At 44.2% G+C, this 23,210-nt stretch overlaps 2 protein-coding genes across 11 annotated transcripts in view; both read left to right on the plus strand.

Annotated features, from left to right (window-relative positions):
- DENND5A (DENN domain containing 5A) overlaps positions 1 to 14,211 on the plus strand; it is a 64,061-nt gene extending 49,850 nt beyond the window's left edge. For all 10 annotated transcript variants that reach the window (XM_068194632.1, XM_068194634.1, XM_068194635.1 and 7 more), the window contains 9 exons: positions 296 to 424; positions 2,670 to 2,791; positions 4,614 to 4,759; positions 5,312 to 5,430; positions 6,588 to 6,769; positions 7,568 to 7,650; positions 8,851 to 8,974; positions 9,789 to 9,957; positions 10,168 to 14,211. In XM_068194632.1, coding sequence (XP_068050733.1) covers positions 296 to 424; positions 2,670 to 2,791; positions 4,614 to 4,759; positions 5,312 to 5,430; positions 6,588 to 6,769; positions 7,568 to 7,650; positions 8,851 to 8,974; positions 9,789 to 9,957; positions 10,168 to 10,351 — 1,258 coding nt within the window. In that variant the 3' untranslated portion in view covers positions 10,352 to 14,211. The remainder of the gene's footprint in view (positions 1 to 295; positions 425 to 2,669; positions 2,792 to 4,613; positions 4,760 to 5,311; positions 5,431 to 6,587; positions 6,770 to 7,567; positions 7,651 to 8,850; positions 8,975 to 9,788; positions 9,958 to 10,167) is intronic.
- Positions 14,212 to 18,237: 4,026 nt separating this feature from the next.
- Positions 18,238 to 23,210, plus strand: part of SCUBE2 (signal peptide, CUB domain and EGF like domain containing 2) — a 36,658-nt gene continuing 31,685 nt past the window's right edge. The window contains exons 1-3 of the mRNA XM_068194644.1: positions 18,238 to 18,389; positions 21,123 to 21,245; positions 21,671 to 21,796. Coding sequence (XP_068050745.1) covers positions 18,287 to 18,389; positions 21,123 to 21,245; positions 21,671 to 21,796 — 352 coding nt within the window. The 5' untranslated portion in view covers positions 18,238 to 18,286. The remainder of the gene's footprint in view (positions 18,390 to 21,122; positions 21,246 to 21,670; positions 21,797 to 23,210) is intronic.

Raw genomic sequence — 23,210 nt, forward strand, 5'->3', positions numbered from 1 at the left:
AATATTGCAGTGATAAGGTCCAGAATGAGTCCTAAATCATGTGAGACAATGGGTCTGGTTTAGAATTTCGTAAATAGGGCACTGCATTGCAGATATTTCCTTTTCAGGCTCTTATTCTCTTTGAGCTAGATTGCAGGGATTTTTTTATTGTGCTGAATATTAAGGTGATTATATTTCTTTTTCCTATAATTTACCTGATATTTTGTGTTCTTTGGAAAACTTCAGCTGAGCTTGGTTCAAAAGAGCTGTCGCACTTTGACAATACCAAGCATGTCTTTTTCTTTTTTTTTTCCAGGCATATCCAGAACATAAGTGAGATCAAAACAGATGTTGGCAAGGCCAGAGCCTGGGTTCGCCTGTCTATGGAAAAGAAGTTGCTTTCTAGGCATCTGAAACAGCTGCTTTCAGATCATGAACTCACAAAGTAAGAGGGGTTATCTTGGGCAAAGCTTTTAAAAAAATTAAAATCCATACAATTGTTTGGTTTCAAAAATCCAGGTGTGCCTATTTTTGCATCTGCTTAGCAGTGTGCAGAAGGCATGGAACAAACTGGCCTTCCAAGTGTGTGTGCTGTTTTGGAATTAGGATTCAGTGCTGGGGTTCTTGACATGTGTTTTTACATTTACACCCTGCCCAGCAACATAAGGTGATTTGCTTTCATAATAATCACATACAGTGTTTACTGTGTGGAAATTAAAGCCATAGTAATTGTAATTAACTTTAATTGAAGACTTCTTTCTGGAGACAGCTTAACCTATGCTGTCTGCTCTTCCTTTCCTTCCACTCACCATCTTCCAAGGAATTTCCTCCCCAGTCCCCCTGAACCCCAACAACTAATAATTTGAGATTTGCCTTCTTGTGTTATGTTGGGCTTTCTGATGAAGCTGTGGCCTTCAGTGAATAAGGAAAAGCTGAAGGATGGAGTGAGGGCAGCTAATAAATCTACCTGTATGTCCAAATTAAGGTTAAGCCCCTCCAGTGAAGTCAAGGGTTCAGATCAGGTTAAATTTAGCAGTGCTTGTCCCATGCAGAGCACGTGCTGTGAGAGGACTTTCCATACACCACCCCACTCCATGTACCCCCACAAAAGAGAAGGAAAAAACCTCTTAACACTGGTCAGTGTACTCTTCATCTGTCAGGTAGATTCTGATTCTCTGGAACAGAGGGACACTGCAGTAAAAGTATGTTTAAAATGAAAATAACAAACAACTTGAACAGGATGACATCAATTTTCTGTAACCTTGTGTGCTTTGTGCTGCATATTTAGATATCCTACTTAGAGAGCTGTTGTAGGCAGTATGGCTTGAAAGTGTGCCCCGCTTGTTTTTAGAGGAAGCAGTGCTGAGTTCAGTAAGGTACTTAAAGTACTGGTGCAACTTGTGCCATTTTACAGTTAACAAGATTGTGTGTTGTTCTTTTTTGAAGCTGTTAGGTATTTTAATTATCCCACTCTCTTTACATGACATTTGTTAACATATGTGAGGAAAATGTTCCATGTTTGGTTTCTTTCTAGTCTGCAAAAGGGAACAGGGAGAAATCACACGTCCTGAGACCTTTATGTGCCCAGGGAAACAGAGAAACCTTGCCCTTTGAAGAGACAGGACAGCACGTACCCTGACAGGCTGTCAAACATGTGATTCAGATTGTGCAAATGAGCCACAGACATGGGCACCTGTGACACTTTTGTGGCTTTGCCACTCTTGTGGCTACAGGCAGGTTAGGTTAATTTAAGGCTCAGTCTCCTTATTTTCCTTGCACATTTCCTGTCAGTCTCTAGTATCAGGTTTGTTATGTGAGAACATGCCTGTATGTTGATTATCATTGATTTGTTTTGCAAGTTTCTGTCTTGTGACTTGCTGACTTTTTTTGTAAATTGATACCTGAAATCGAGGGGAGTTGTCAGGATACCCTCCTGGCAGGAACAACCTATCCACGGCTGGCTCAGCATTTCTAATGCCTAATCCCTGCATTCTGGAGGGTTTAGAAATTCCTGCAGCATCAGTTGGATTTTGATATATTTTGGCATGCTCTTCTTTTATGATTATGCCCAACACTTGTGTTATTTATTGGTTGCCACCTTTGCATGCCTATCATTTTGGTTATGTTGGGAGCTGTGAACTATCAACACTGGAACTATTCCCTGCATTAATGTGCAGGTTGTTTAGGCCCTGGGTGATCACCTATAGCCAAATACAAGCAGATAGCCCCAGTTTTTGTCTTATGTCCTTTGAGAACAGTCTTCTGTCATACATCATGTACTGGAGAACTCTCCCATGGCACCTTCTGCTCAGAAGTAACTCAAGAGAGCTTTCTTCACTTCGGTTCTGTCATTTTATATGGTCAAAAGAAGTCAGAATTTTTTTCAAGAAAGTGCAAAATTCCTTTTTTCCATCTTGGGGTGTTTTTGGATCGGAGAAGACCCTTAAACCAAATGGTACATTTGAGGGGTGGAAGATAATGAGAACTGGACTGATTCACTTTGGAGATATCAGCCTTGCAGAGACTCAGTGTATCTTGGCACACTGAAAAAACTTGACTCTCCCAGTATCACTTCTCATTTGTAATTCCTTGCCCATTATTCACAGTGTACCTAATAAATTTGCACAGTAGAAAACATTTCACTGGAGGCATCTTGTTACTGTGACAGATTATGTGTTTTGCTTTGTCAGAAAACTCTACAAGCGTTACGCATTCCTCCGCTGCGATGATGAGAAAGAACAGTTCTTGTATCATCTCCTGTCATTCAACGCTGTTGATTACTTTTGCTTTACCAATGTTTTCACAACAATCTGTAAGTATTTGCTTTCCCTGCAACTCTGATTTCTAGATTTGGTTGAGTCCTTGTCCAAAATACTAAACAGCTCTGAGCAACATGCCCTAATGTAATTGTTCTGGTTTTTTGCCCTGGGATCCATCTGTGTGTGCTGTATTGCTGTTTCCATGATCTTCTCTGGTGGGCCGGAGTTTCTGTCTCTGTCACTTTTGTTTCTAACTTAGTAAAATACATAGCTCTAATAATTTTAGTTGGAGGTGAGTTCTCAGCTGAAATTTTTGTTGTGGACTTGTTCTCATGATACTAAATCAGTACAGTATGGGTTGTTCAGTATCAAGAATATTAAGGCATGCTGGGAATTCAAAGAAAACAAACCTTTCCTTTTTTGTGCTCAGGCTACTTTGCTGCATGCCTGTCTCTAGGTTTGGGGTAACAATAAAATGCCCGTTGAGGGTTGCATCAGAACTCTTCAGCATTTTTTTTTCTTCTAGTTGTTAAAAAGATACCCTAGAGAAACTTGTAAGCTATTGTTGATAACTATAACACTTAACTGTGTTACAGAGTTCTCAAAGATCTGTGTGCCTGCTGTCACAGGACATCACTGGGAAGGCAAAATAAGGAAAGACTTTAGCAAGGCTTATGAAATTGGGGGTGGGATATGTGAAAGGACTACCCTTGGTGATGTGTTGTGATTAATACTTGTGTGTATGAAAGACAAAGCCAACAGACTTCTAAGCAAAATAGCTTTTGGTCTTGCAGGCAAGTTCTGGATAATGTGAAAATCTGGTCTGCTGGATGCAGTTAAATTGTCACTTACTTTAGGACTATCAGCACAGAAAATAAAAAGGGAAACATTTTAATTCATTCTTAAATGCTACGAGCACTGGGCTTTTAAGAAAATCCAACCACCAAATGCTTTCTCGAGGGCACTGACAGCTGAGGAGATGCTGAGGGAGAAATGCATTAAATGCCTCAGCTGAAAAGCCCTGACTGTAATCTGCTTATGCACTATGAAAGAAGGGCAGAAAGCCAAGAAACACAGTGACCATTCAGAGAATTGGATTTTATTATAAAAGGTTTGTTAACAGAGGGCTGGCCAGGAGATGCTGGGTGGTGGAAGAGCATATGCCTCGAGAGTCAGAGGAAGGACTGCAGCTCAGGTGATACTGAGGTATCACAGGTAAACCAGGGGACCAGAAAGCATTTGAGCATATTTGTGCTGCTATGTAGAAGGGGAAAAAAATTGCTTGTTCTTTTAAGAAATTGATGTGTCCTAAAGTTAGCATGACTAAGAGTGACATGGCAGAGAGAAATTTGCAGCATTGTGGTGTATTTTCACTGGATTTCTTCAGCCATGGCAGTGAATGCTGCTGCCATCCATGCCTGTAGAGAAAGGCTGCAGTCAGTGCCTGAGTGGGACCTGGGGGAGATGAACAGTGTGCTGAGCTACAGTGCAGTACAGGAATATCGTGTCTTTACATCCTTGTCCCTAAGCTGAGGATAAGTAACCATCTTAGTGCCGTGTTGTGAGGTTGGTAAATAAAAAGGGATTACACTCATGAGAAGGCATTATTCCATCCAAATTTCTTTTTTCACCTGACACTGTTCTGCTGTCAGCTCTGCTTCTTAGTGGCTGCTGTATATGTGTACACTTCCCCATTGTCAGTCAGTGCTTAGTGTGCAAGTGTTAGCATGATTAAATGGGATCTCTGAAGTTCTTTTAACATTTGATGGTACTGCAGTGCTGTTTCATGACTTACCTTTTGCCCCTCTCTTGACTAAAGAGGTTACATAATTATTCTTCTTCATTTTTGAAGTGTTCTTTCTTTTGTGTTTGCAGTGATACCATACCATATATTGATTGTTCCCAGCAAGAAACTCGGTGGCTCAATGTTCACAGCCAATCCTTGGATCTGTATTTCGGGAGAACTGGGTGAAACAGGAGTCCTGCAGATTCCCAGGAATATATTAGAAATGACTTTTGAGGTTTGTGTTACGTGATACAAAACCCAATTTGGATGTTCTGTTTGTTCAGTTTTAAATTCTCCCCTTGCTCTACCACCTTGCCATACATTTCCTGTCTTTGTGGTTAGTCACAGATAGTTTGTGCCTGTACATAGCACATTTAACCTATATTTAATAACATGCTGAGCAAAATGACTGACAATTCCTTAGCGCAAGGGATAGACAAGACTGTCTTTGTTACAACTGTGGGAGGTGTCATATCCTCTTCTGCTGGAAAACAAAGAAGTGATTCTGCTCTGATTTTTGCACGTGTTGTGTCCATTGGTAAAATTGAATTGTAGAATCTAGTTCAGCTGATGTGTTCTGTGCAGATCAAAATAGTATTTAACAAAACCAAGCAAACAAACAAAACCAAGCAAAGCAGCCTACCACTAAAAAGCCCAGAACCAACCATGCAGTCAGAAACACGAACCACATTTCTGAGTTTCTGTCTGAGCACGTTCCCTAGTAGTTTAGTCCCCCAACATGCTGCTTTCTTTCAGTTTCCTCTGACAAACTCTGTTTAATTTGCAGTGCCAGAACCTGGGAAAACTGACCACAGTGCAAATAGGACATGATAATTCAGGGCTGTATGCCAAGTGGCTTGTGGAATATGTTATGGTCAGAAATGAAATAACAGGGCATACTTACAAGTAAGTATCATCCTGGCTTTTCATGTGGGGTAAGTAGAATTCCTGCAGGGAGCTGGCACAGTAGGGCTTGTTTGATTAGAAAGGTCTGATCTCCTGGGACTCTGTGTCTACAGTTCCCTCAACCTGAAGGCACAGAAGATTGTTTAGCTTCTGGCATTAAACAAATGCTGGTTCTTATGAATTCAAACAGGGTTTGCAGATGTTCATGTCCCATATCAGACTGTTGGTGGAGAGGATGAGTTGACTGTTGTGCAGCTTAGAAATAATCTGCCTTGAGCCCAAGGAAGAAGCAGCAAGTCAGAGCTTGCTGCTTACCAAATATAGGTGGTATTTTATATTAGGAGTGGGTACTCCAGGTGTTACAGAGACACCTTTGGACGCAAGTTGGAACACAAGGCCTTATGAGTGTTAGAAACCTGTGTTTACATGGGGAAAGTAAAGAAATGAAACTTACAGTGAGAATTAAATTTATTTGTGTTAGCTACAGCATAGTTTGATGCCCTGTCCTTTGTTTAGGGAAACTGTCAGGCTCGTGTTGATGTCAAATTGGCGGGTAAGTCCACTCAGGTGTCCATGCCAGTTCATTTGTAATTAAATGAAGAGGAAAGAGTCTATTTTTGGATGCTGTTCAGTTTTCCAATTAAGCTGATTAAACTGCCATCAACATTGGTTCCGAGAAAGTGATAATGAGCAAATGAGCATGTGTGCTCTCTAGTGTCTGATTTAATACCCCAATTCAGTAGAAGTACTGGTGTTCTGGCATTTAAGCATATGTTTGGGCTGTGGGGTTGTTTTACAGCTGCCTCACTATGTAGCATATTCAGTGTATTTCTTCACCCATCGATGGGATGTAGTAGGATTTCCCCTTTCACCCATTTTTCCTCAAATCATGCTACATGTGGGACTCAGGCAAAATATGCTTTGTGGATGGATCATCTACTGCAACACTCAGCACAAACTTGGAACTGAAAAGCTGTTTTACTTTTGCTGCCTGTGCTGGCAAAAGCCAAAGCCAAGACTTTGTTACTTGGTGCTGGATGAATGAAATCTTTCTGATAAGTATGCTAGCAGGATTTGGGCTTTAGGCAACTGCAGTTGAAAGTCTTTGGCATGGAACTGAATCTGGATTGATCCATTTATCTCCTCGATGTTGTTAGGTTTCCCTGTGGAAGGTGGCTTGGGAAGGGAATGGATGATGGCAGCTTAGAGAGGATCCTGGTGGGAGAGCTGCTGACCTCGCACACTGAGGCTGACGAGCGGCAGTGCCGAACCCCTCCCCTGCAGCAGTCTCCAAGCATGATCAGGAGATTTGTCACTATCTCACCAAACAATAAGCCAAGTGAGTGCTGGGCATTGTCCTGTCTTGTCCTGTTCTGCATCATCACCTGGGGGCTTGCAAACGCAACTGGAGTTGGGAGAGGACCTGTGCAACTCAGCCCGGTGTCCTGCTTGTACTCCAGCTAACTTCCAAATGACAATCCTGCGCATCCTGTTCTGTCTACTTAAACTTTGAAATCTGAAAGGGTGGCAGGTCTGTCTGTGCTCCTGGTCCAGTGGTGTTTTTTGTATTGTCCTTCACCTGTGGAATGAATGCTATGGAGGAAGGTAGAAATTTGCTGCCTTTTCTCTGTCTGTCCTTCATGGATGAAGAATCTTGCTAGTGGTTTCTATTCATGGACTTCTCTCTGTTTGCTCTTGAGATCAGTGTTCTGTGGTTGTCTTATTCCTGATAAATCAGGTTTGTTCCCAACCATACTTGGGTTTGCAGCAAAACTACCACAGGAAGTATTTCCAGGATGCCCAGATGTGTTAGTCCTAAATAAAGCACTGCTCCTTTTCTTAGCTTTGTGTCGTGGTCTGACAATTCACATAATGTGTAAAAACACTTTCCACCCTTGGTGTTTTGAAACACCACAGTGTTAACTTCAGTACAAAACCAAACCATCTCCATTCCTACCTCCTCAACAATAAATAAATGTAGAGTTGGGTTTCCATTACCCACAGCCCAGCACTGTTTCCTTAACAAAATGAGTTACGTTGGTTTGTGCTCCTCTGCTGTGCTTTATGCTGTGCCATAACCCTCACACACAGGTACAATTTCTGAAGCTGTAACTGGATATATTTTTGTGTTTTGCAGAGTTAAATACTGGTCAGATACAGGAAGCTATTGGTGAAGCTGTTAATGGTATTGTCAAGCATTTCCACAAGCCAGAGAAGGAGGTGAGGGGTTGATGTCTGTGCAGTGGCACTCCTGTCCTAAAACTCTGATTAATAAACATGAGAGAATATATAGCAGAAGTAACTAAACTGAATGAACAGCCATGTACTTGAGAATTCCTGAAGTGGAGCAAAAATGAGATACTGAGGTAGTACAGCTTCAAATACCTGTGTTTTGCTGCAAACTGGAGCATTCTGTTAAATTGAATGTTAACATTCTGGTATTGGAAACTGTGGTATTAGTCAAATTGTACCAAGGATTCTACCCATACACTGTCAAGAATACTGCCTACTGTTTAGTTTGTTCTGAATTAACTGACATTTTACATCTGCATTGAGCTCTAAGTAGGGTTTTAATGTCTGTTTTGCATTATCCTTGCTACTTAAAACAGGAAAACCCATGGGCCACTTGAAAAAGGGGAAAGAAACAAAGGCCACCCTGAAAACACCCACATCCCCCAAGAAAGTGAAGCAGAAGTGCTCTTCAAGACTCTTGCATTACACACATAATGAGCTGACACAGCAGTGATTTCTGAAACAAACCTAAGTAGCATGCCCCTGTCCAGCCCTTGTGAGCCAGAGAGGTGTAGAGCAGTGCTGGATCTGGATGGATGGCTCTTGACAGTCAGGACTTTTTTACATTCCTGTAACACCTGACCTCTGAATTCATTATGGCGTGACAGATTGAGATCCAGTGTAATTCTAGTCAGTGATCACATTGGTAATAATCTCAAGTGGTCATGCACTGGTTTTGCAGAATAGAATTTACCATCATGTGCTGAAGAAGGACTTTGTTTTTTACTGAGTATTAAATGTAGTTTTTGTTGATAAGCAGTCAGAGGCACCTGCTACACTGGGTCTGTGATCTCTGTTGCTTAAAAAAAGAGGAAAATATTTTCCTAATTTTCTGTAGTGATGATTATTATAGGTAAAGCCTGCTCATTATCTTGGCCTGTTTGAGGCTTTGTTTGATGATGATGATGAGGCCCTGACAGTGCTTTCCTCAGCCTCATTCTTAGAGAAGTCAATCCATTTTTGAATGCTCAGGACTTGTGAGAACTGTGCAATCCTGTTTGGGGTCACTGTTTGATGGCAGTTTTGAATTTTAGGCATCTGTTTATTTTAAAAACTTAGTGGGACACTTGTGTCCCAGAGTCCCAAAGTGAGGTGATGAGTGTGTGTACTTTCTGTGTGTGCTGGCAGAGAGGCAGCCTGACCCTGCTGCTGTGTGGAGAAAGTGGACTTGTTTCAGCTCTCGAGCAAGTGTTCCAGCATGGATTTAAATCGCCGAGACTCTTCAAGAACGTCTTCATTTGGGATTTTTTAGGTGAGTGGGAGGATAACAACCCAGAGCCTGTTTGTGTCTTTGAAACACATCCAGCTGTGTTCCTTATCACTGCTGTTGTGTCTCAGCTGGTGTGAAGAGCAGACTTCTTGGAGGCATCTCAGGAGCTGAATGGCCATGAGAGCGCCTACCTGCTTCTACTGTTGTGAGAGAGAGCCTCTGTCTTCTGCCAAAGCTGCCTGTACTTGATGCAGCAACTGGGCTTTGTCCTTCTAGCAGTAATAGTGTAAAACTAACGTCCTTACTGAGGAAGAGGTACATTAGTAGGGTGGTGAATTGAAATGGGATAACCTTGTTGTTAATTGAACACAGAGAAAGCAAGAAATCACACTTGTAAGAGGATGAGTTGCCTTTCAGAGCACAGCAGATGGGTGTAGTGGTGTTGTATGTTGGACATTGTAATAAAGGGGTTATAAGGCCATTTTTCACACAGTGGTCTAGAATCCCTTGACACAAAGCTAAATAAATCAACTGAGTTCACAAACACATTTTAAAAAAGGAATTATTTTTAATGTTTCAATATTCTGAGTAGCTACTTTAACATCACTGTTCCCCTTAAATGATCGTTTTACTGCACTTCACTGATAGGTGAACCTCTTTAGCATTGTTCAGAGGGGAGGACGTGGAATCCCATTTTATACAGGGGAAACACAGGACTGAATCAAACAGAAAAAAAGAGTGCTTCAGAGTAATGATTCAGGAAATTAATGGATGAGCTTTGATCCTAGGCCTTTCAGTTTTAATTCTCTCCTAAATGCACTGATGAAACTTCATTATCTCCCACCATTCTTTTAAGAAAAAGCACAAACATACTATGAGACCCTTGAGCAGAATGAGATGGTCCCAGAAGAGAACTGGCAGACAAGGGCCAGGAATTTCTGTCGCTTTATCACTGCTATCAACAACACCCCAAGAAACATTGGGAAGGATGGCAAGTTTCAGATGCTGGTGTGTCTTGGAGCCAGGTACAAAGAAACTTCTTTATAATTGTTATTGATATTCTAATGAAATGAAAAAGAGGTTGGACATGGGGCAGTTACTCCCCATTCCCTGTCTCATAAGTGGAGAGCACGGTAGGTCTGCTTAAAAGCAAAGAATAAAAATCATGTCTGTGCAGATGTGAAATTAACTTGGCTTTATTTTTATTCCCAAACTGCCCACTGGCCCCTTGTCAGAGACCACCTTTTGCACCACTGGATCGCCCTGCTTGCAGACTGCCCCATTACAGCCCAGATGTATGAGGACATAGCCCTGATTAAGGATCACACGCTGGTGAATTCTTTGATTCGGGTGCTGCAGACCTTGCAGGAGTTCAACATCACCCTGGAGGCATCTCTTGTCAAAGGAATCGACATCTGACCTCCTGTCCCACAGGAAAAACTGTCTTCACAAACACAAAAAAAAGCAACAAGGAGTGAATCTCGTTAGTATGCAAAAGTTCTGTCTTGCCAGTACATTGTATCGTGAACTTGTTCATGGCCCAAAAATGCAACTTTGACTTTTCTTGAAGGAAACTCCAGAAATAGTACAGGCAAATGGATAGAAGCTGTAAACTCAATGTAAAAAAGAGGATTTTGGTATAAATCTATTTTAGAGTTTATTTGCTGATTTGCTTTTTACACACTTTCATGTGAAAGAGATAGAGATGAGTATTGTGCAGCTTATTTTAAAGCTGCAGTATTTCCTTGCCATAGAAAATGTGCAGTGAGCCTTTCAGCATTCTGTGAACTTGCCTTCAGATATGCTGTATGTCATAGACCCCAGTGTATACACTCCATTTCTGCTGAGAAGGTCATTCTATAGTTTTTAAACTAATATTTTATATATTAACATTATTACCAATGTTTGATTTTTAAGGTGTTGGGTCATGTTCTGCTGCAAGGGAACTACAGATCTGATCTGTGCTTTTAATAGCTCCAAAGCACTGATTTGTCAACAATTATTTTTTTTTTCCTTTATTTTTGTTGTCAGTATTATTTTTAGTGAAATCCAGGAGACTGAACCGTGAAATGTCCAGAGATCAAAGTAATATTTTTCATATTGGTACGTAATTGCACAGAAGAAGAAATTAAGTCTGTTTTTTAACTGATGTTTTCTATTTATTTAACCTATCATTGTGTTTTGTAAGTTTGTCTTAAAAAAAAAAAATCTTCTATTATACAACTGGCTATATTATGTTGCAATTCAGAATTTACAGTGTAGCCCACTTAAATGAAGAACCTGGAATAATTGTTCATAACACAAGAACATTTCCACTTAAACCAGCCTTTTGAAGCTTGGTATATGGTTGCTGCTGGTAATTCTCTTAACTGCTAATTAAAAGAGGGACACGAGTTCCCCAGATGACTAAATAAAGATCTTTATGTCCCATCTGAAGTAATAACAGTATACCTTACTAACAAGTATAAGGATTTCTTAATGTTTCTGAAAAGACAGTGGTATTAAGGTTTTTTCTTTTCCTTTTGAGTGCATATGTCTTGGATCCCGCTGTCACAGTCTGCTTCATTTGGGATGCTTTTGTTTTTAGCAAAGAAAGCTTAGTCCATTTTTGCTATGAAACACAAACATTTTGAAAGCTTAATTTATTGGAGATCTGGAACTTGGCAAACGCCTAAAGGCATCTCTGTTCATTTGAATCCTCTGATAAAAATCTCTTTGAAATGAATATGTGACTTAAGAACAGGCTGATTTATCAGCATCACAAATTACTGTACAGAAGTTCAGGGCTGTGTATTTAAGAGGTCTCCACTGTATAAACTTATCGCAGTATTGTCTCTCCTTGGAGAAGCAGAGTCCAAGTTTTTTGGTTCATACAATATTGTAGCACTTTTACTTTACCTACAGCTTAGTCACATCTTGTTATAGTTTTATTTCCATAATTTATGAGTATAGCACATGTATTAAATTTTTGTCTATTTTTACTTTTGTCCTATTTATTTCATTATTAAACTGAGAAGTTCCTTTGTCACTACTTATCAGAGCAAGATTCTTCTTTGATTTCACAGTAGCATTAGGAAGATGTGAGGGCAATGTCTGAGCCACTCCTCACATGGGGTGGGTGCAAATTCTTTCACAGCTTACAGGAGCATTTCACAGGAGTATTCTCTGTGTGTTCAGGGTTGGTTTTGTTGGCGGTTTTTAAAATTTTTCTTCCCTCTTTGGAAGGGCAAAAATAAAAAAAACAGTTTTACTGCATTCTAAGAATTTCATATGTTCAACTTAATATGTTAGGATAGTCCTGTTACACCTGCCCTAAATTGTTTATGTATTAATAGTAGCAAAAAAAAAATTGGTTTCTTTTGGTTTTTTTTTTTTGTTCATTTGTTTTCTTTTGTTGTTGTTGTTTTTGTTTCAGCTGTCTTGAAAATGACTTTACTAGGCCTGACCTTACCAGGGCTTATTAAGTAAGACAGAAAGGTTCTGTATTTTGACCTTAACAGTTGAGCTGATCCTGCTAAAAGCACATATCTCATAGTATTAAGGGTGGATTAATTTTATCTTGTATGAGGTAATTATCCTCAACTAAGGTTCTTTTTTAATCTTTTTTTTTTCCTTCCTTACACAAGTTTACCTAGTGAGACACGATACCATTGGCCTAATGGCTGTTTTGGTGTGGATTGTTTTGCCCTCATTAGGACAGTTGGAGATCCCTGGGATGGGCAGAGGCTGGGATTTGGTGATTGCCAAGGGTGGGCTCCTTGGCTGGCTCGTGGGGATGATGCTGTCCATCAGTGAGAGCACCCTGAGTGCAAAAGGAGACAGAGATCCTCTTCCAGCTCCTAGGTTACTTCATTCTCACAGCAAAAACCAGTTTGAGCTAGACCTTCCTCCTCCTCTCACAGGGGGCCTGTGCCTAATCCTTTTAGGGTTCAAAGCACTTTCTGCTGTGGACTTCCAAGTCCACTGACAGAGCAGTAGAAGGTTCTGAGATGCAGCAGAACTAAAGCTGGTTTTGTTAGCTCCAAAAGCATCCACGGAAGAGCAAGATATTAAATATAGCCTGTGCCAGGATTTTGGGAAGAGATTTGGCTGGCATGTGTAAGAACAGCCCAGGCTGTAGGAGCAGCCACAGTCCCACCACTCTGCAGTGCTCACCTCAAACCCACCCACTTCTCTCATGGCTGTTCCTAGCAGCAGTCCCACAGGATAAGGTTAGGATCCAGCATTTGCTCTTGCCATGCCATTCTGCTGAACTTTATAGGAACAAACAGTGTAGTCAGCACCTTTTTATCCAGAGCTTTGTAAAATCCTTCTCCCTGTGTTTAGAGTAATGCAGTTGTAACTTTTTTTCCTGTTACTTTTCCAAAATAAGGGGGCAGGTTTGGTAGGTACAGTTAGTGTGGCTGTGCTCTTCTTTTGTTTATTGGAGATTTTTTTGGTAACAGTTAGTGAGAAAAGATAATCTTTTTAGCAGCACACATTCATTCTGGAGAGAGAAATGCGGTGATAAAAAAGTAAGCAGTTCATCATGCAGTAAATACATCGTGCTAAACTGGCCAAACATGTTTACAGGCTCATACCTGATTTGAGAGGAAAAACTAGGCTATCACCTATCAATTATTTAGGCTTCTTTGGTTAATGCTACAATGATGCTTTGTACAAAAAGAAAATGCAAATTAATAAAGACTTGGTTTAAATGTAATTAAATACTATGATGGTAAGTTTATACAAAAGAAAAAAAAAAGCCTTTACCTGTCATAAACTTTAACCACCTGATATTCTGTAGCTGAAAACATATTCATGAACTGGAGACTATTCCACAACTTTTTCCATTACAAAGAGTATTTTTCAAACTGTTCAAATGGGACTTACTAGTTGGATGACCCATACTTTTTATGTGTTTTAAATTCATGAATATGTTAAGATTTCTGCAGTGAAACTATTCAGATTTAACATTTTCTGTATATTGTCAAATGAATTGTGTCCGTAGTGAAGAGACTATAGGATACTTGAAAATACTTGAAGAAAATTGTACATGTACTTCACATCTTTGTAGCTCTTTATTTTATACCTAGAGATTGGCTGTTAAACTAAGATAAAGCATCAATACCTTATAAACTATATATTTTACTACATGGGGAAATCACTGGCTTGTTTTTTTTTAAGGGCCGTGTTGAGGTTTACATTATATTGACAAAACCAGGTACTGTTTTCCTTTTTTTTATTTTTCCTGTGACATTTCAATCCACTGGACATTAAATGTGAATTGGATATACAAAGAGGTTTTACAGGTGTAGCTCATTTGCTGAATTGCAATAAAATGTCTTCTAACATGAAAAAATAGCATTAATGTGCTATTTTCAAAAAGCCTGTTATAATTTGGCTGATATCTGGCTCATTGCCTGGCTGCAGGTCTGTGGGACATTTTAGTGGCTCGTTTCAGGAGACCTTTCTTGTACAGTTTCGTGTCTGATCTGTTCACCTACAACTGCTCCCTCCCAGCTCCAAGGCTTCCCCCAGGCCATCCTCGTCAGTCAGACTGCCACCAGTGGAGGAGATGCCTGGTCTGGAGTCAGGAAAATGGGAGAAGGGGAAGGCAGAGGGACCAGCACCGCCCCTGGGAGGTTCTGTGAGCACCCACCCTCAGATGTGCTGCCATTCCCTCTGTTTGAAACTGGTCATCACTGAATGTTCCATTCCACCAGGGAAGACAGAAGGGAAGGACTTGGATCATTAATTTGGAGGTATCTCTGCAGCTTCACCTCTCACACCCCTGTGGTCTGTGGTGGAGGCTTTTTTTAAGCAAAGCAAAATACCAAGTGTCGATATCCCTCCTGGGGGAACTGCATGGATCTGCCTGAGCTGGGGGCGATCCTGCACTGCCCACAGCCGAGGCTGTCACCCTGGGGGATGCCAGAGGGTGAACCTGGCCTGAGCCATGCTCCGGTGAGCTGGTGCTGTGGCCTCATCCTTGGCCAGGTTTTGGGGTGCAGTCATGGGCTTGGTACCTGCTGTGGGTGTGCTGAGCCCGTGAGGGACACCAGGGCTGCCTCAGGAGCTGAGGCCATCTCTGCTCCCTGGGCTTGGGATGGACCTGCTGCTCCTGATCCCCCTGCAGGGATGGACGTGGGCCAGGCCTGCCTGGAGCTGAGGTAAGTGCAGCTTCATTCACCTCGTCACAGGCGGTGGCCTCAGGTTTTTCAGATTTCCTCCAAGGAGAAGGAGCACCCAGAGCAGGGCCTTGGTGGGCAAAGTGTGTTGTGCAGCTGCTGGGTGCACGGCCAGGGACTGTTCACTGACTGCTCTGGCCTAAGGAGTTACCATTTGTTGTAGCAATGACTTGGAAAGCTCTCACGAGGAAATACAAATGTCTGAAAGGTATTTCACGTGACAAAGTGTCTCCTTTTTTCCCCCTGTTGTCTCAGAAATGTGTGTGTGTTAATAGGTCATGCTGTGTTCCGTTCTGCAATAAACAGGAACTGTTCTTCATTTCAGTGATAGTGGCATGTTAAGATGCAGATCCTACAACATTTAAAATGTCACTGGTGGATCTGATGTTTGTTTGGGGAATGTTTTTCTACATGTGGCATCAAAAGACTTAGACCAGACATATAAATTACATGGGAGGGTTTTTAATGCCCCTTGTGACCAGAGAATCCACAAATTTCATCCGTCTCAGATGAGTCCTGTGCAGGTCCTGCTGATTACTGTAGGTGTGTTATTTTTACACAGAATTCAACAACCCTGGGACACTTAAGATGGGAAGTGCAAAAATTTGAGTGATACATTTCCGAGAGAAACAATTCCTCAAAACTCAGTGTACATCAGGAGATGAGCAAGGCTTGAAACTACAGCTCTGAGACATTTTTTGTGTGCTTTGGAACAATTAAATATTTGAAAGTATTTCCTCACTTGTCAGCATCCTACTTTTCCTTTTACCATTCTGGCATCTCCCAGCCCTCCCAGTTGTTTTCAGCTGCTGTCACAAGCACTCATTATGCTCGCTCAGTCGTGCTAAATTTTGGGTCAATATGATGCAGGCCAGCAGAGTTGCTACTTCTCATTTAAGTGCAGATGAAATGGCAATCTACATGTCTTCAAATAATAAAATTTAACAAGTATTATGAAGCATGAAGCAGTTTTTCACCAAATTTTTCAGACAAAAGTATTCATCTCCACTCAGAACATCAGGTGTACAGTTTCTGAAGCAGATTTTACATCCAGCTGCTCTGTGGCAGCTTAGTCTCCATCTCTCAATGTGAGGCAACTGCATGTGGTAGTAAAAATGGAGAGCAGAGGGGAGCTAGGGGTCTTCCCTATGGAAGTAGCTATTTTTCAGGATCTATTTTCCTCCCTGAAACTTCGTTACTTGATTTTATTTTAAGTTGCTAAAAAAAATCCCCAAATGCTCCTATTTTGGTTGTCTTCCTGTCCAGCTGCCCTGGTATGGTTGTTTTCCTTTCCTCATACTTAACTTAGTGCTGAAGTTGAATCTTAAAATTTTTCCTAGCTTCTCTCTCTCCCAGTAAAGGTCTTCATGCCCAGAGCAGTCATCTGTCACCGTGACTCTGTGGTTGAATAGAAATAGTTAAAAAGGCTGCAGAAAGGCATCTGAGTTGAAGTCTGAGCTTGTCTGGTTTGTGTCTTTAAAGAGATATTTTAATGGCAGTTCTTCATCGTAAACAAATGTGTGTTATATGTGAAATAATAGCCAGGATCCTTCACAAAACACTTAGAGATTTATGTATAAGAAATGGCTTCATTAGCTAAGATAAATTTGATATTGTTCTGTTTGTTTTCCAAGCTGCAGCGAAATCTTTTGATCTAACTCAGGCATTCCCAAATATTTATGTCTCATTTTATGTTTTAGTTTACAGAAGTAAGAAGGATGCTTTGCTTTTGCAGTGCCTCAGAAAGCTTTGGATATTTTGGTTGCACGACTCTTCAGTGTTTCTTACTGGTTTTTCTGCTGCACTCTTCATATGTGTTCCTACTTAGTCTTTTGCAAATCTTGTGATGAAAGTTAATTAAATTAATACTGGTCAAGTTCATTGAGGGGACTTGACTGGGCAGTGCCTGAAATGTGTACCAGCTGTTCTGTAAGGTGGCTTGAAGTCGTGTGCCTGTTTGGGAGATGGCTTCTGTCCATTTGGGAGAGCTGTTTGTGCAGAAACCCTGAGTGATATCCCTGGATGAGAGATGTGCGGGTGTGTCAATTCCCACCCCAAGTATGATGGTTTATTCAGGAGATCATGGAAACTGTCGAGAAACCCTTCATTCGTTACTTTCTGTTGGTGAGGGGAAGATTGGGGTATGGTGCAGGGCTGGAGAATCCTTGGAGTGTTTAATGAGCAGCTTTATGTATTTATAGATGAGATTGCCTAAGACTGAAACCATCCAGGAGACACAAAAGGTTACTTCTCCTTGGATTTAAAAAGAGAATAACTTTGATCATTTCAAAAGCAATGAAGCCTGATGCTCCAGTGAGAAAGGAGAGTGGTAATTTATAGCTGCCATTAAGGAAACAAAGACAAAGACTGAGGGAAAGTTTCATTCTGAAGATTTACTAATGTGTATAAACTAGAAACAGCTCGGTATTTCTCACAGAACAAAACAAAAGAGAAAGGGCAGTGAAATGGGGATGGGAGGGAGGGGTGGAAAAGAATACTGCCTGCTTTTGCTCGCAGCCTGAAAGGTCAGACATTATTTAGGAAATGATAATTTCAGTGAATAATGTATGAGTCAATTTTACCTGCCAAAGGAGCGACAGCTGTGAGAAATCCCTGGCTGGGAATGGAGGTGGGATGGGGCTGGGGTGATGTGTGGGTTTTGGCATGGCCTTCAGCCGGGGATTCACGCTCTGCAGCGGGGTGTAATTACACGGTAAAAATGTCAATATTGTATTCTTGAACAAACGCAAGCGGGGCTGGAGCGCGTCGCGTGTGTTCGGGCTGCGACAGGCTCCGTGCTCGGGCTTGTCTGCGCCGGGCGATGGCTCCCGGGCCGCGGGCAGCCCCGGCACAGCTGCCGGGGGCACCCGCAGCCTGCGTGTGAGGTATTCCCGCTCCCGCGGGTGGCAGCGGCTCCGCGGGACACCTGTGTTTGGGGCGCCGCAGGTGTGCGAGCGCCGGCGCGGCTGCCGGGGCTTCCACGGGCGGGGATGGGGCGGTTCGTGCGCCGGCAGCGCCCACCGCGCCCGGGGCGGCGGGGCAGGGCCGGGCAGGGGAGGGGGAGGCCCGCCCAGCCCTCGCCGCCCCGCGCCCGCTGTCAGTGCGAGGCGGGCCGGGCGCCCCAGACACTCCCTCCGCCGCCGCCTCCTCCCGCCCGGCGGCGGCAGCGGCAGCAGCGCCATCCATGGGGTCCGGCGGCCGCCGCGGCGCGACGGGGGCGCGGGCGCTGCCGCTGCTGCTCCTGCTGCTGCCCGCGCCGGGCGGCCCCGCCGCGCTGCCCCTGCCCGGTGAGTGCCCCCGCTCCCTTCCCCTACCCGGTGAGTGCCCCCAGTCTCTTCCCCTGCCCGGTGACCGCCCCCCACCCCTTCCCCTGCCCGGTGAGTGCCCCCGGTCTCTTCCCCTGCCCGGTGACTGCCCCCGGTCTCTTCCCCTGCCCGGTGAGTGCCCCCGGTCTCTTCCCCTGCCCGGTGAGTGCCCCCGGTCTCTTCCCCTGCCCGGTGAGTGCCCCCAGTCTCTTCCCCTGCCCGGTGAGTGCCCCTGCTCCCTGCCCGGTGACCGCCCCCCACCCCTTCCCGGTGAGTGCCCCCAGTCTCTTCCCCTGCCCGGTGAGTGCCCCACTCCCTGCCCGGTGAGTGCCCCCGCTCCCTTCCCCTGCCCGGTGAGCCCCCCCCACCCCTTCCCGTGCCCGGTGAGTGCCCTGGTCCCTGCCCGGTGAGTGCCCCCGGTCCCTTCCCCTGCCCGGTGAGTGCCCTGGTCCCTGCCCGGTGAGTGCCCCCGGTCTCTTCCCCTGCCCGGTGAGTGCCCTGGTCCCTGCCCGGTGAGTGCCCCCGGTCCCTTCCCCTGCCCGGTGAGCGACGCCGCTCGCCCAGCCCCGCACAGCGGCTCCCCCCGCGGGGCACCGCGCGGTCCCGGCTCTCCTCTCCAGGCGGGCGGCCAAGGGAAGGGGCCGGGGCCGGTGCCGGCTTGAGGTGAGGCCGTGGCGGGGCCGTGCCCGGCACGGGCGGTCGCTGCTCTCAGGGCGCTCGGGCTCCGCGGGTGCTGCCAACGCCGCGTCCCGCTGCCCTGGGAGCGGAGAGAGCCCCGGGATGGGGCACCTGGGGAGCGGGGTGTGGACGGCGTTGTGCTGCGGGTCAGGCTGCCTTCGGACCCCGCGGAAAGAACCCAGGGATTCTCCCGCCGCCGCCTCCTGCCAAGTTGAAGGCTGCGATGTTTGCTCACAGTCTCGTTCCTCCAGGGTCTGTCTTCTGCTCGGGATACTGTCACTGCAAGGGGAAATCTCGCTCTCTGTGCCTACGGATTTTTCCTAGCCCTCTTTTCCACGCCTTTGCATGCATTAGCGATGCGGCTTCTTGTTGCGGTTCTTTACCGCACGCTGCAGATCACAGAGGGGCGGTGTAAAAATAACCCAGCTGAGCTGCCGTCCTGCCGCTGCCACGAGATCTGGTTGATGTCTCTGTGTCCTGGCTTAGAGGGAAGCCCTCTCCTTGCCGTGTGCTTTCTGGGACCCCTCTTACCGGGGCAGGTCTGTGCCCCTGGCTCGGGCAGAGCTGACGGTGCCGAGGGCACACCGTCAGCTCGTGTGGCTGCTGCTCCTTTATGCCCGCTGTCTGTCCTTCCCTGCCCATCCTTTCTGTCTGCCCCACCTACCTGAGTCCCACTAGCTGGAGACCCCTCAGCAATTGCCCACACCCTTCCTTGCATGACTTGCTCCTTCAATTCACTGTCTCCCATATTTTTTACTGGCTTGACTTCTCTGCTTTGAGAGAAGGCTGATTCTGCTGCTCTTCCCTGCTGCTTTCCACTGTTCGCCACCTTCTCCTTTCTTGCTGGTGGCACTATCTGGGGATGCCATCACTGCTGCTGGAGCTGTGTGCACCTGAGAGCCAGGAAGGCAGTGGTGCTCTAACACTGGCTCTTTTCCTTGTTTCCCACTGCCAAACCCCATTAGGAGTTAAAACCAAGTGAGCACTTTCTGCAGTTGGCAGCTGCTGCAGTACCTACAGGCATATTTTGTGATTGGGGGAAAGGAAAAAAAAAAGAGTAGGATGAATGCTATAATTGTAAATGGGAGAAGTGCTGGCTGAAATTTCCATTTGGAAAGTGATCCCCACCATAAAAAGTGGCTGACTATTGAAGTAGTTGCTTTCTGCTGATACTCGTGCCCTACTTCTTGTTTTAGGAGGCACTTTTTGTACCTGCATGGGGTGTTGCTTCTACAATTCTCCCTTTTAGCCAGTTGCTGGAAATCTTCCTGTTTCTGTGCTTCAGTTTTCTTCTGCTGTGTGAAAAACTTGTGCTGATGTCTTCTGCTGCCTGTAACTTTTCTTCCTCTTCTGTCTACACTTCTTCATCTCCAGGACTTCTTCCTGTTGGTGTTTCCCTTTGTCTTCATTTCCTCTTCTCTGAAGTTTCCACCTGGATATTTTGCTTCAATTTGCTGTGCTTTGAGATGGCTGGCCAAGTGATTTGGCAGTGCTGCTCCCCAGATACTGTTCTTGTATTTAAAAAAATTATTTTAAGATTATACATCTGTTTAATGGTAAGTTAGTCTTTTAACTTGTTGGTGGTGACTTTGAAAGTACATTTCAATCATCTCCCCTTGTTATTTTAAAAATCCTGGGGCTTCCTGCAGGTGATGTGATCAAGAGCTCTTTCAATGACTGTTTTTTGCTATCAGAAAGATTAACAATCTCTGATGAATATCTGTGAAACTATCAGCTGAATTTCACAGAGCATCTGACCCTTACAAGATTGTTTTGATGCATTTATAAATGTGCACAAAAGCTTACCATGGGCTTATCTGAATTGCATACAAATATGTCTATATGCAGGTAGAATATGACAGAAATTAAAGCGCAGATGCTGTCTCTGCCTGTTTCTGTTCTGACACACAAAACCACACAATATTCTGTGGGCACCACAGAGAGGTGCTCAGCCTTGTCATCTCCTCAGGGATGTGTTCGGGAGACAAGCCCTGTTCTCCTGCTGACATCCCTCCTGAGCCTGCTGTCTTTTCACAGATGTGGACGAGTGTGCCCTGGGGCTGGACGACTGCCACCCAGATGCTATTTGTCAAAACACCCCGAAGCTGTACAAGTGCATGTGCAAAATGGGTTACACCGGCGAAGGGAGGAAATGTGAAGGTAAAGGGACCAGAGCACAACGTTCTGTCTGTGTCAGCATGGAGCATTTCTAAGAAAATAGAGCCACTGAAAATAACGGAAGATCATTTTTAAATCAAAATAGTGATTGTTTTGTCACCTGATTTACTTCTTGCTTACAAAATTGAAGGCAAACCTTGCATGGATTTTCACCTGTTCATTTCACTCAGCCTGATAATGAGTTTGTTGTTTATGGTCTTAAAAAAACATAAGGTAAAGCTGCAAGGGGTTTTCAGGGTGTTTTCTCTGTCATCAGAAACCTTCATCAGGAAATGCATTAAATATTGTGTATTTGCAAGGCAGTGATGGTTTTGGACAGCAGTTGCTGCTCCCATTTAGGCAGTCACATCCCTGTCTATAACACTCAGGCAAGCATCCATCATACTGACTTCTGCTTTATTCCTTAGACATTGATGAATGTGACAACGACTTCAATGGGGGCTGTGTCCACGAGTGTTTCAACATTCCAGGGAATTACCGCTGCACTTGCTACGATGGCTTTATGCTGGCTCACGATGGCCACAACTGCCTGGGTAAGGAGTGTGCTCATGGGCAGGGTGAGTGGTGGTGGAACACGCCCCTGCGGCTGCATCCACGGGGAACAACTGGCAATCTCTTGGGCTCAGTCAGTCCAGAGAGAGAATGTTGCTTGTGAGTCTAAGGATTTTCAGGTACTGAGGTACCATCCCAGTGTGGCTCTTTCCCCCCTCTGTAAACAAGGATAACTGTGCTATATTTCTGTGGAGTGCTTTAGGTTTAAGTGTGCCAAATGTCATCTGTTATTAAGCTAAATGAGTTTATATAAAGGAACATGTGCTATCATTGTCCTCTCTGTCCCACATTTAGCTTAGGATCAGTTGTCAGGTGTGTTTCCAGGCTTAGGGATCTTCTCTCTCAAATCTGTCTGTAAGGTGGGGGCTTCTCACTCTGAGTATTCCTAAAAGGAGAGGATGATTTGGAATGTGCAGTAGCTGTGTATGATGGAGGCCATTGAAGAGCAGAGGGACTAAGCCCCGAGCTGGTGAATCTGTCCTGCTTCCTGGACCCCAGCTGGGCACTCTGTGTGCCTCAGCCCTGTGCTACCTGTGCCATTTGCTTTTTCAGAGATGGCTCAGTTTTCCTCTACTGCTGCACTCCATGTGGATGTGCCTGGACACACCTCCATACCCATGGCAGTCAGAGGGAACCTTGCTCTCACTGCAAAATTGAAGTTAATTTAACTGGCTATTTCTCACTAGTGTGTGGCACATCAGCTGGGGGTCAGATCATCCCCAGGCTGTATCTTTTGCTGGGACAAATCAGACAACTCTGGAGTATTCAGTGGGATTGTGTTGGGTTTTACCTGCTGGGAACCTGTTGCGTGCCCAGCTTTCTACAGCGTAGGTGGAGGAGAGGGTGAGCTCCCCAGGTTCCAAATATTTAAATAAAGTAGAGAGGGAAAAAAAATATCTGTGGATACTTTAAAATAACAGAACATCCATCTTATTTTTGCATTTGTGTAAACACAGTGGAGTTCAGCTGAGGTTACCATGAAGGGCTGGATGTGAAGGAGCACACTGCCTCTAACAATGGCACCAGAAGGCATTTGTGTATTCTCTTTGTACCCAGGGCATACTTCAGCTGAGCTGTTTGTGACCAGTGACATAACTTAGACCAAAACCTACCACCTGCTGTGTCACTGGGAAGCTGCTCAGCATTGCACGGCAGACCTATAAAATAAAATAAAACAAAATGTCATTGACATACACTGAGGTTTTTACCACTGATGTGCCAATTTTGAGCTGAGATGTAAACGTTAAATAAATATTTTGGCATGCAGCAAATTGGATCACATCTTCTCTTAATCTGTTTATTTACTTTGTTCACGCCAGGGTTGCCCTCCTCTCACCCTTATTTTTGAAGATCTCTGCTGTGTGCCTGGGTTTAAGCCAAATAGACAATTACTTG

The sequence above is a fragment of the Anomalospiza imberbis genome, chromosome 6, assembly GCF_031753505.1.
Source record: "Anomalospiza imberbis isolate Cuckoo-Finch-1a 21T00152 chromosome 6, ASM3175350v1, whole genome shotgun sequence".
In the NCBI taxonomy this organism is placed as follows: domain Eukaryota; kingdom Metazoa; phylum Chordata; class Aves; order Passeriformes; family Viduidae; genus Anomalospiza; species Anomalospiza imberbis.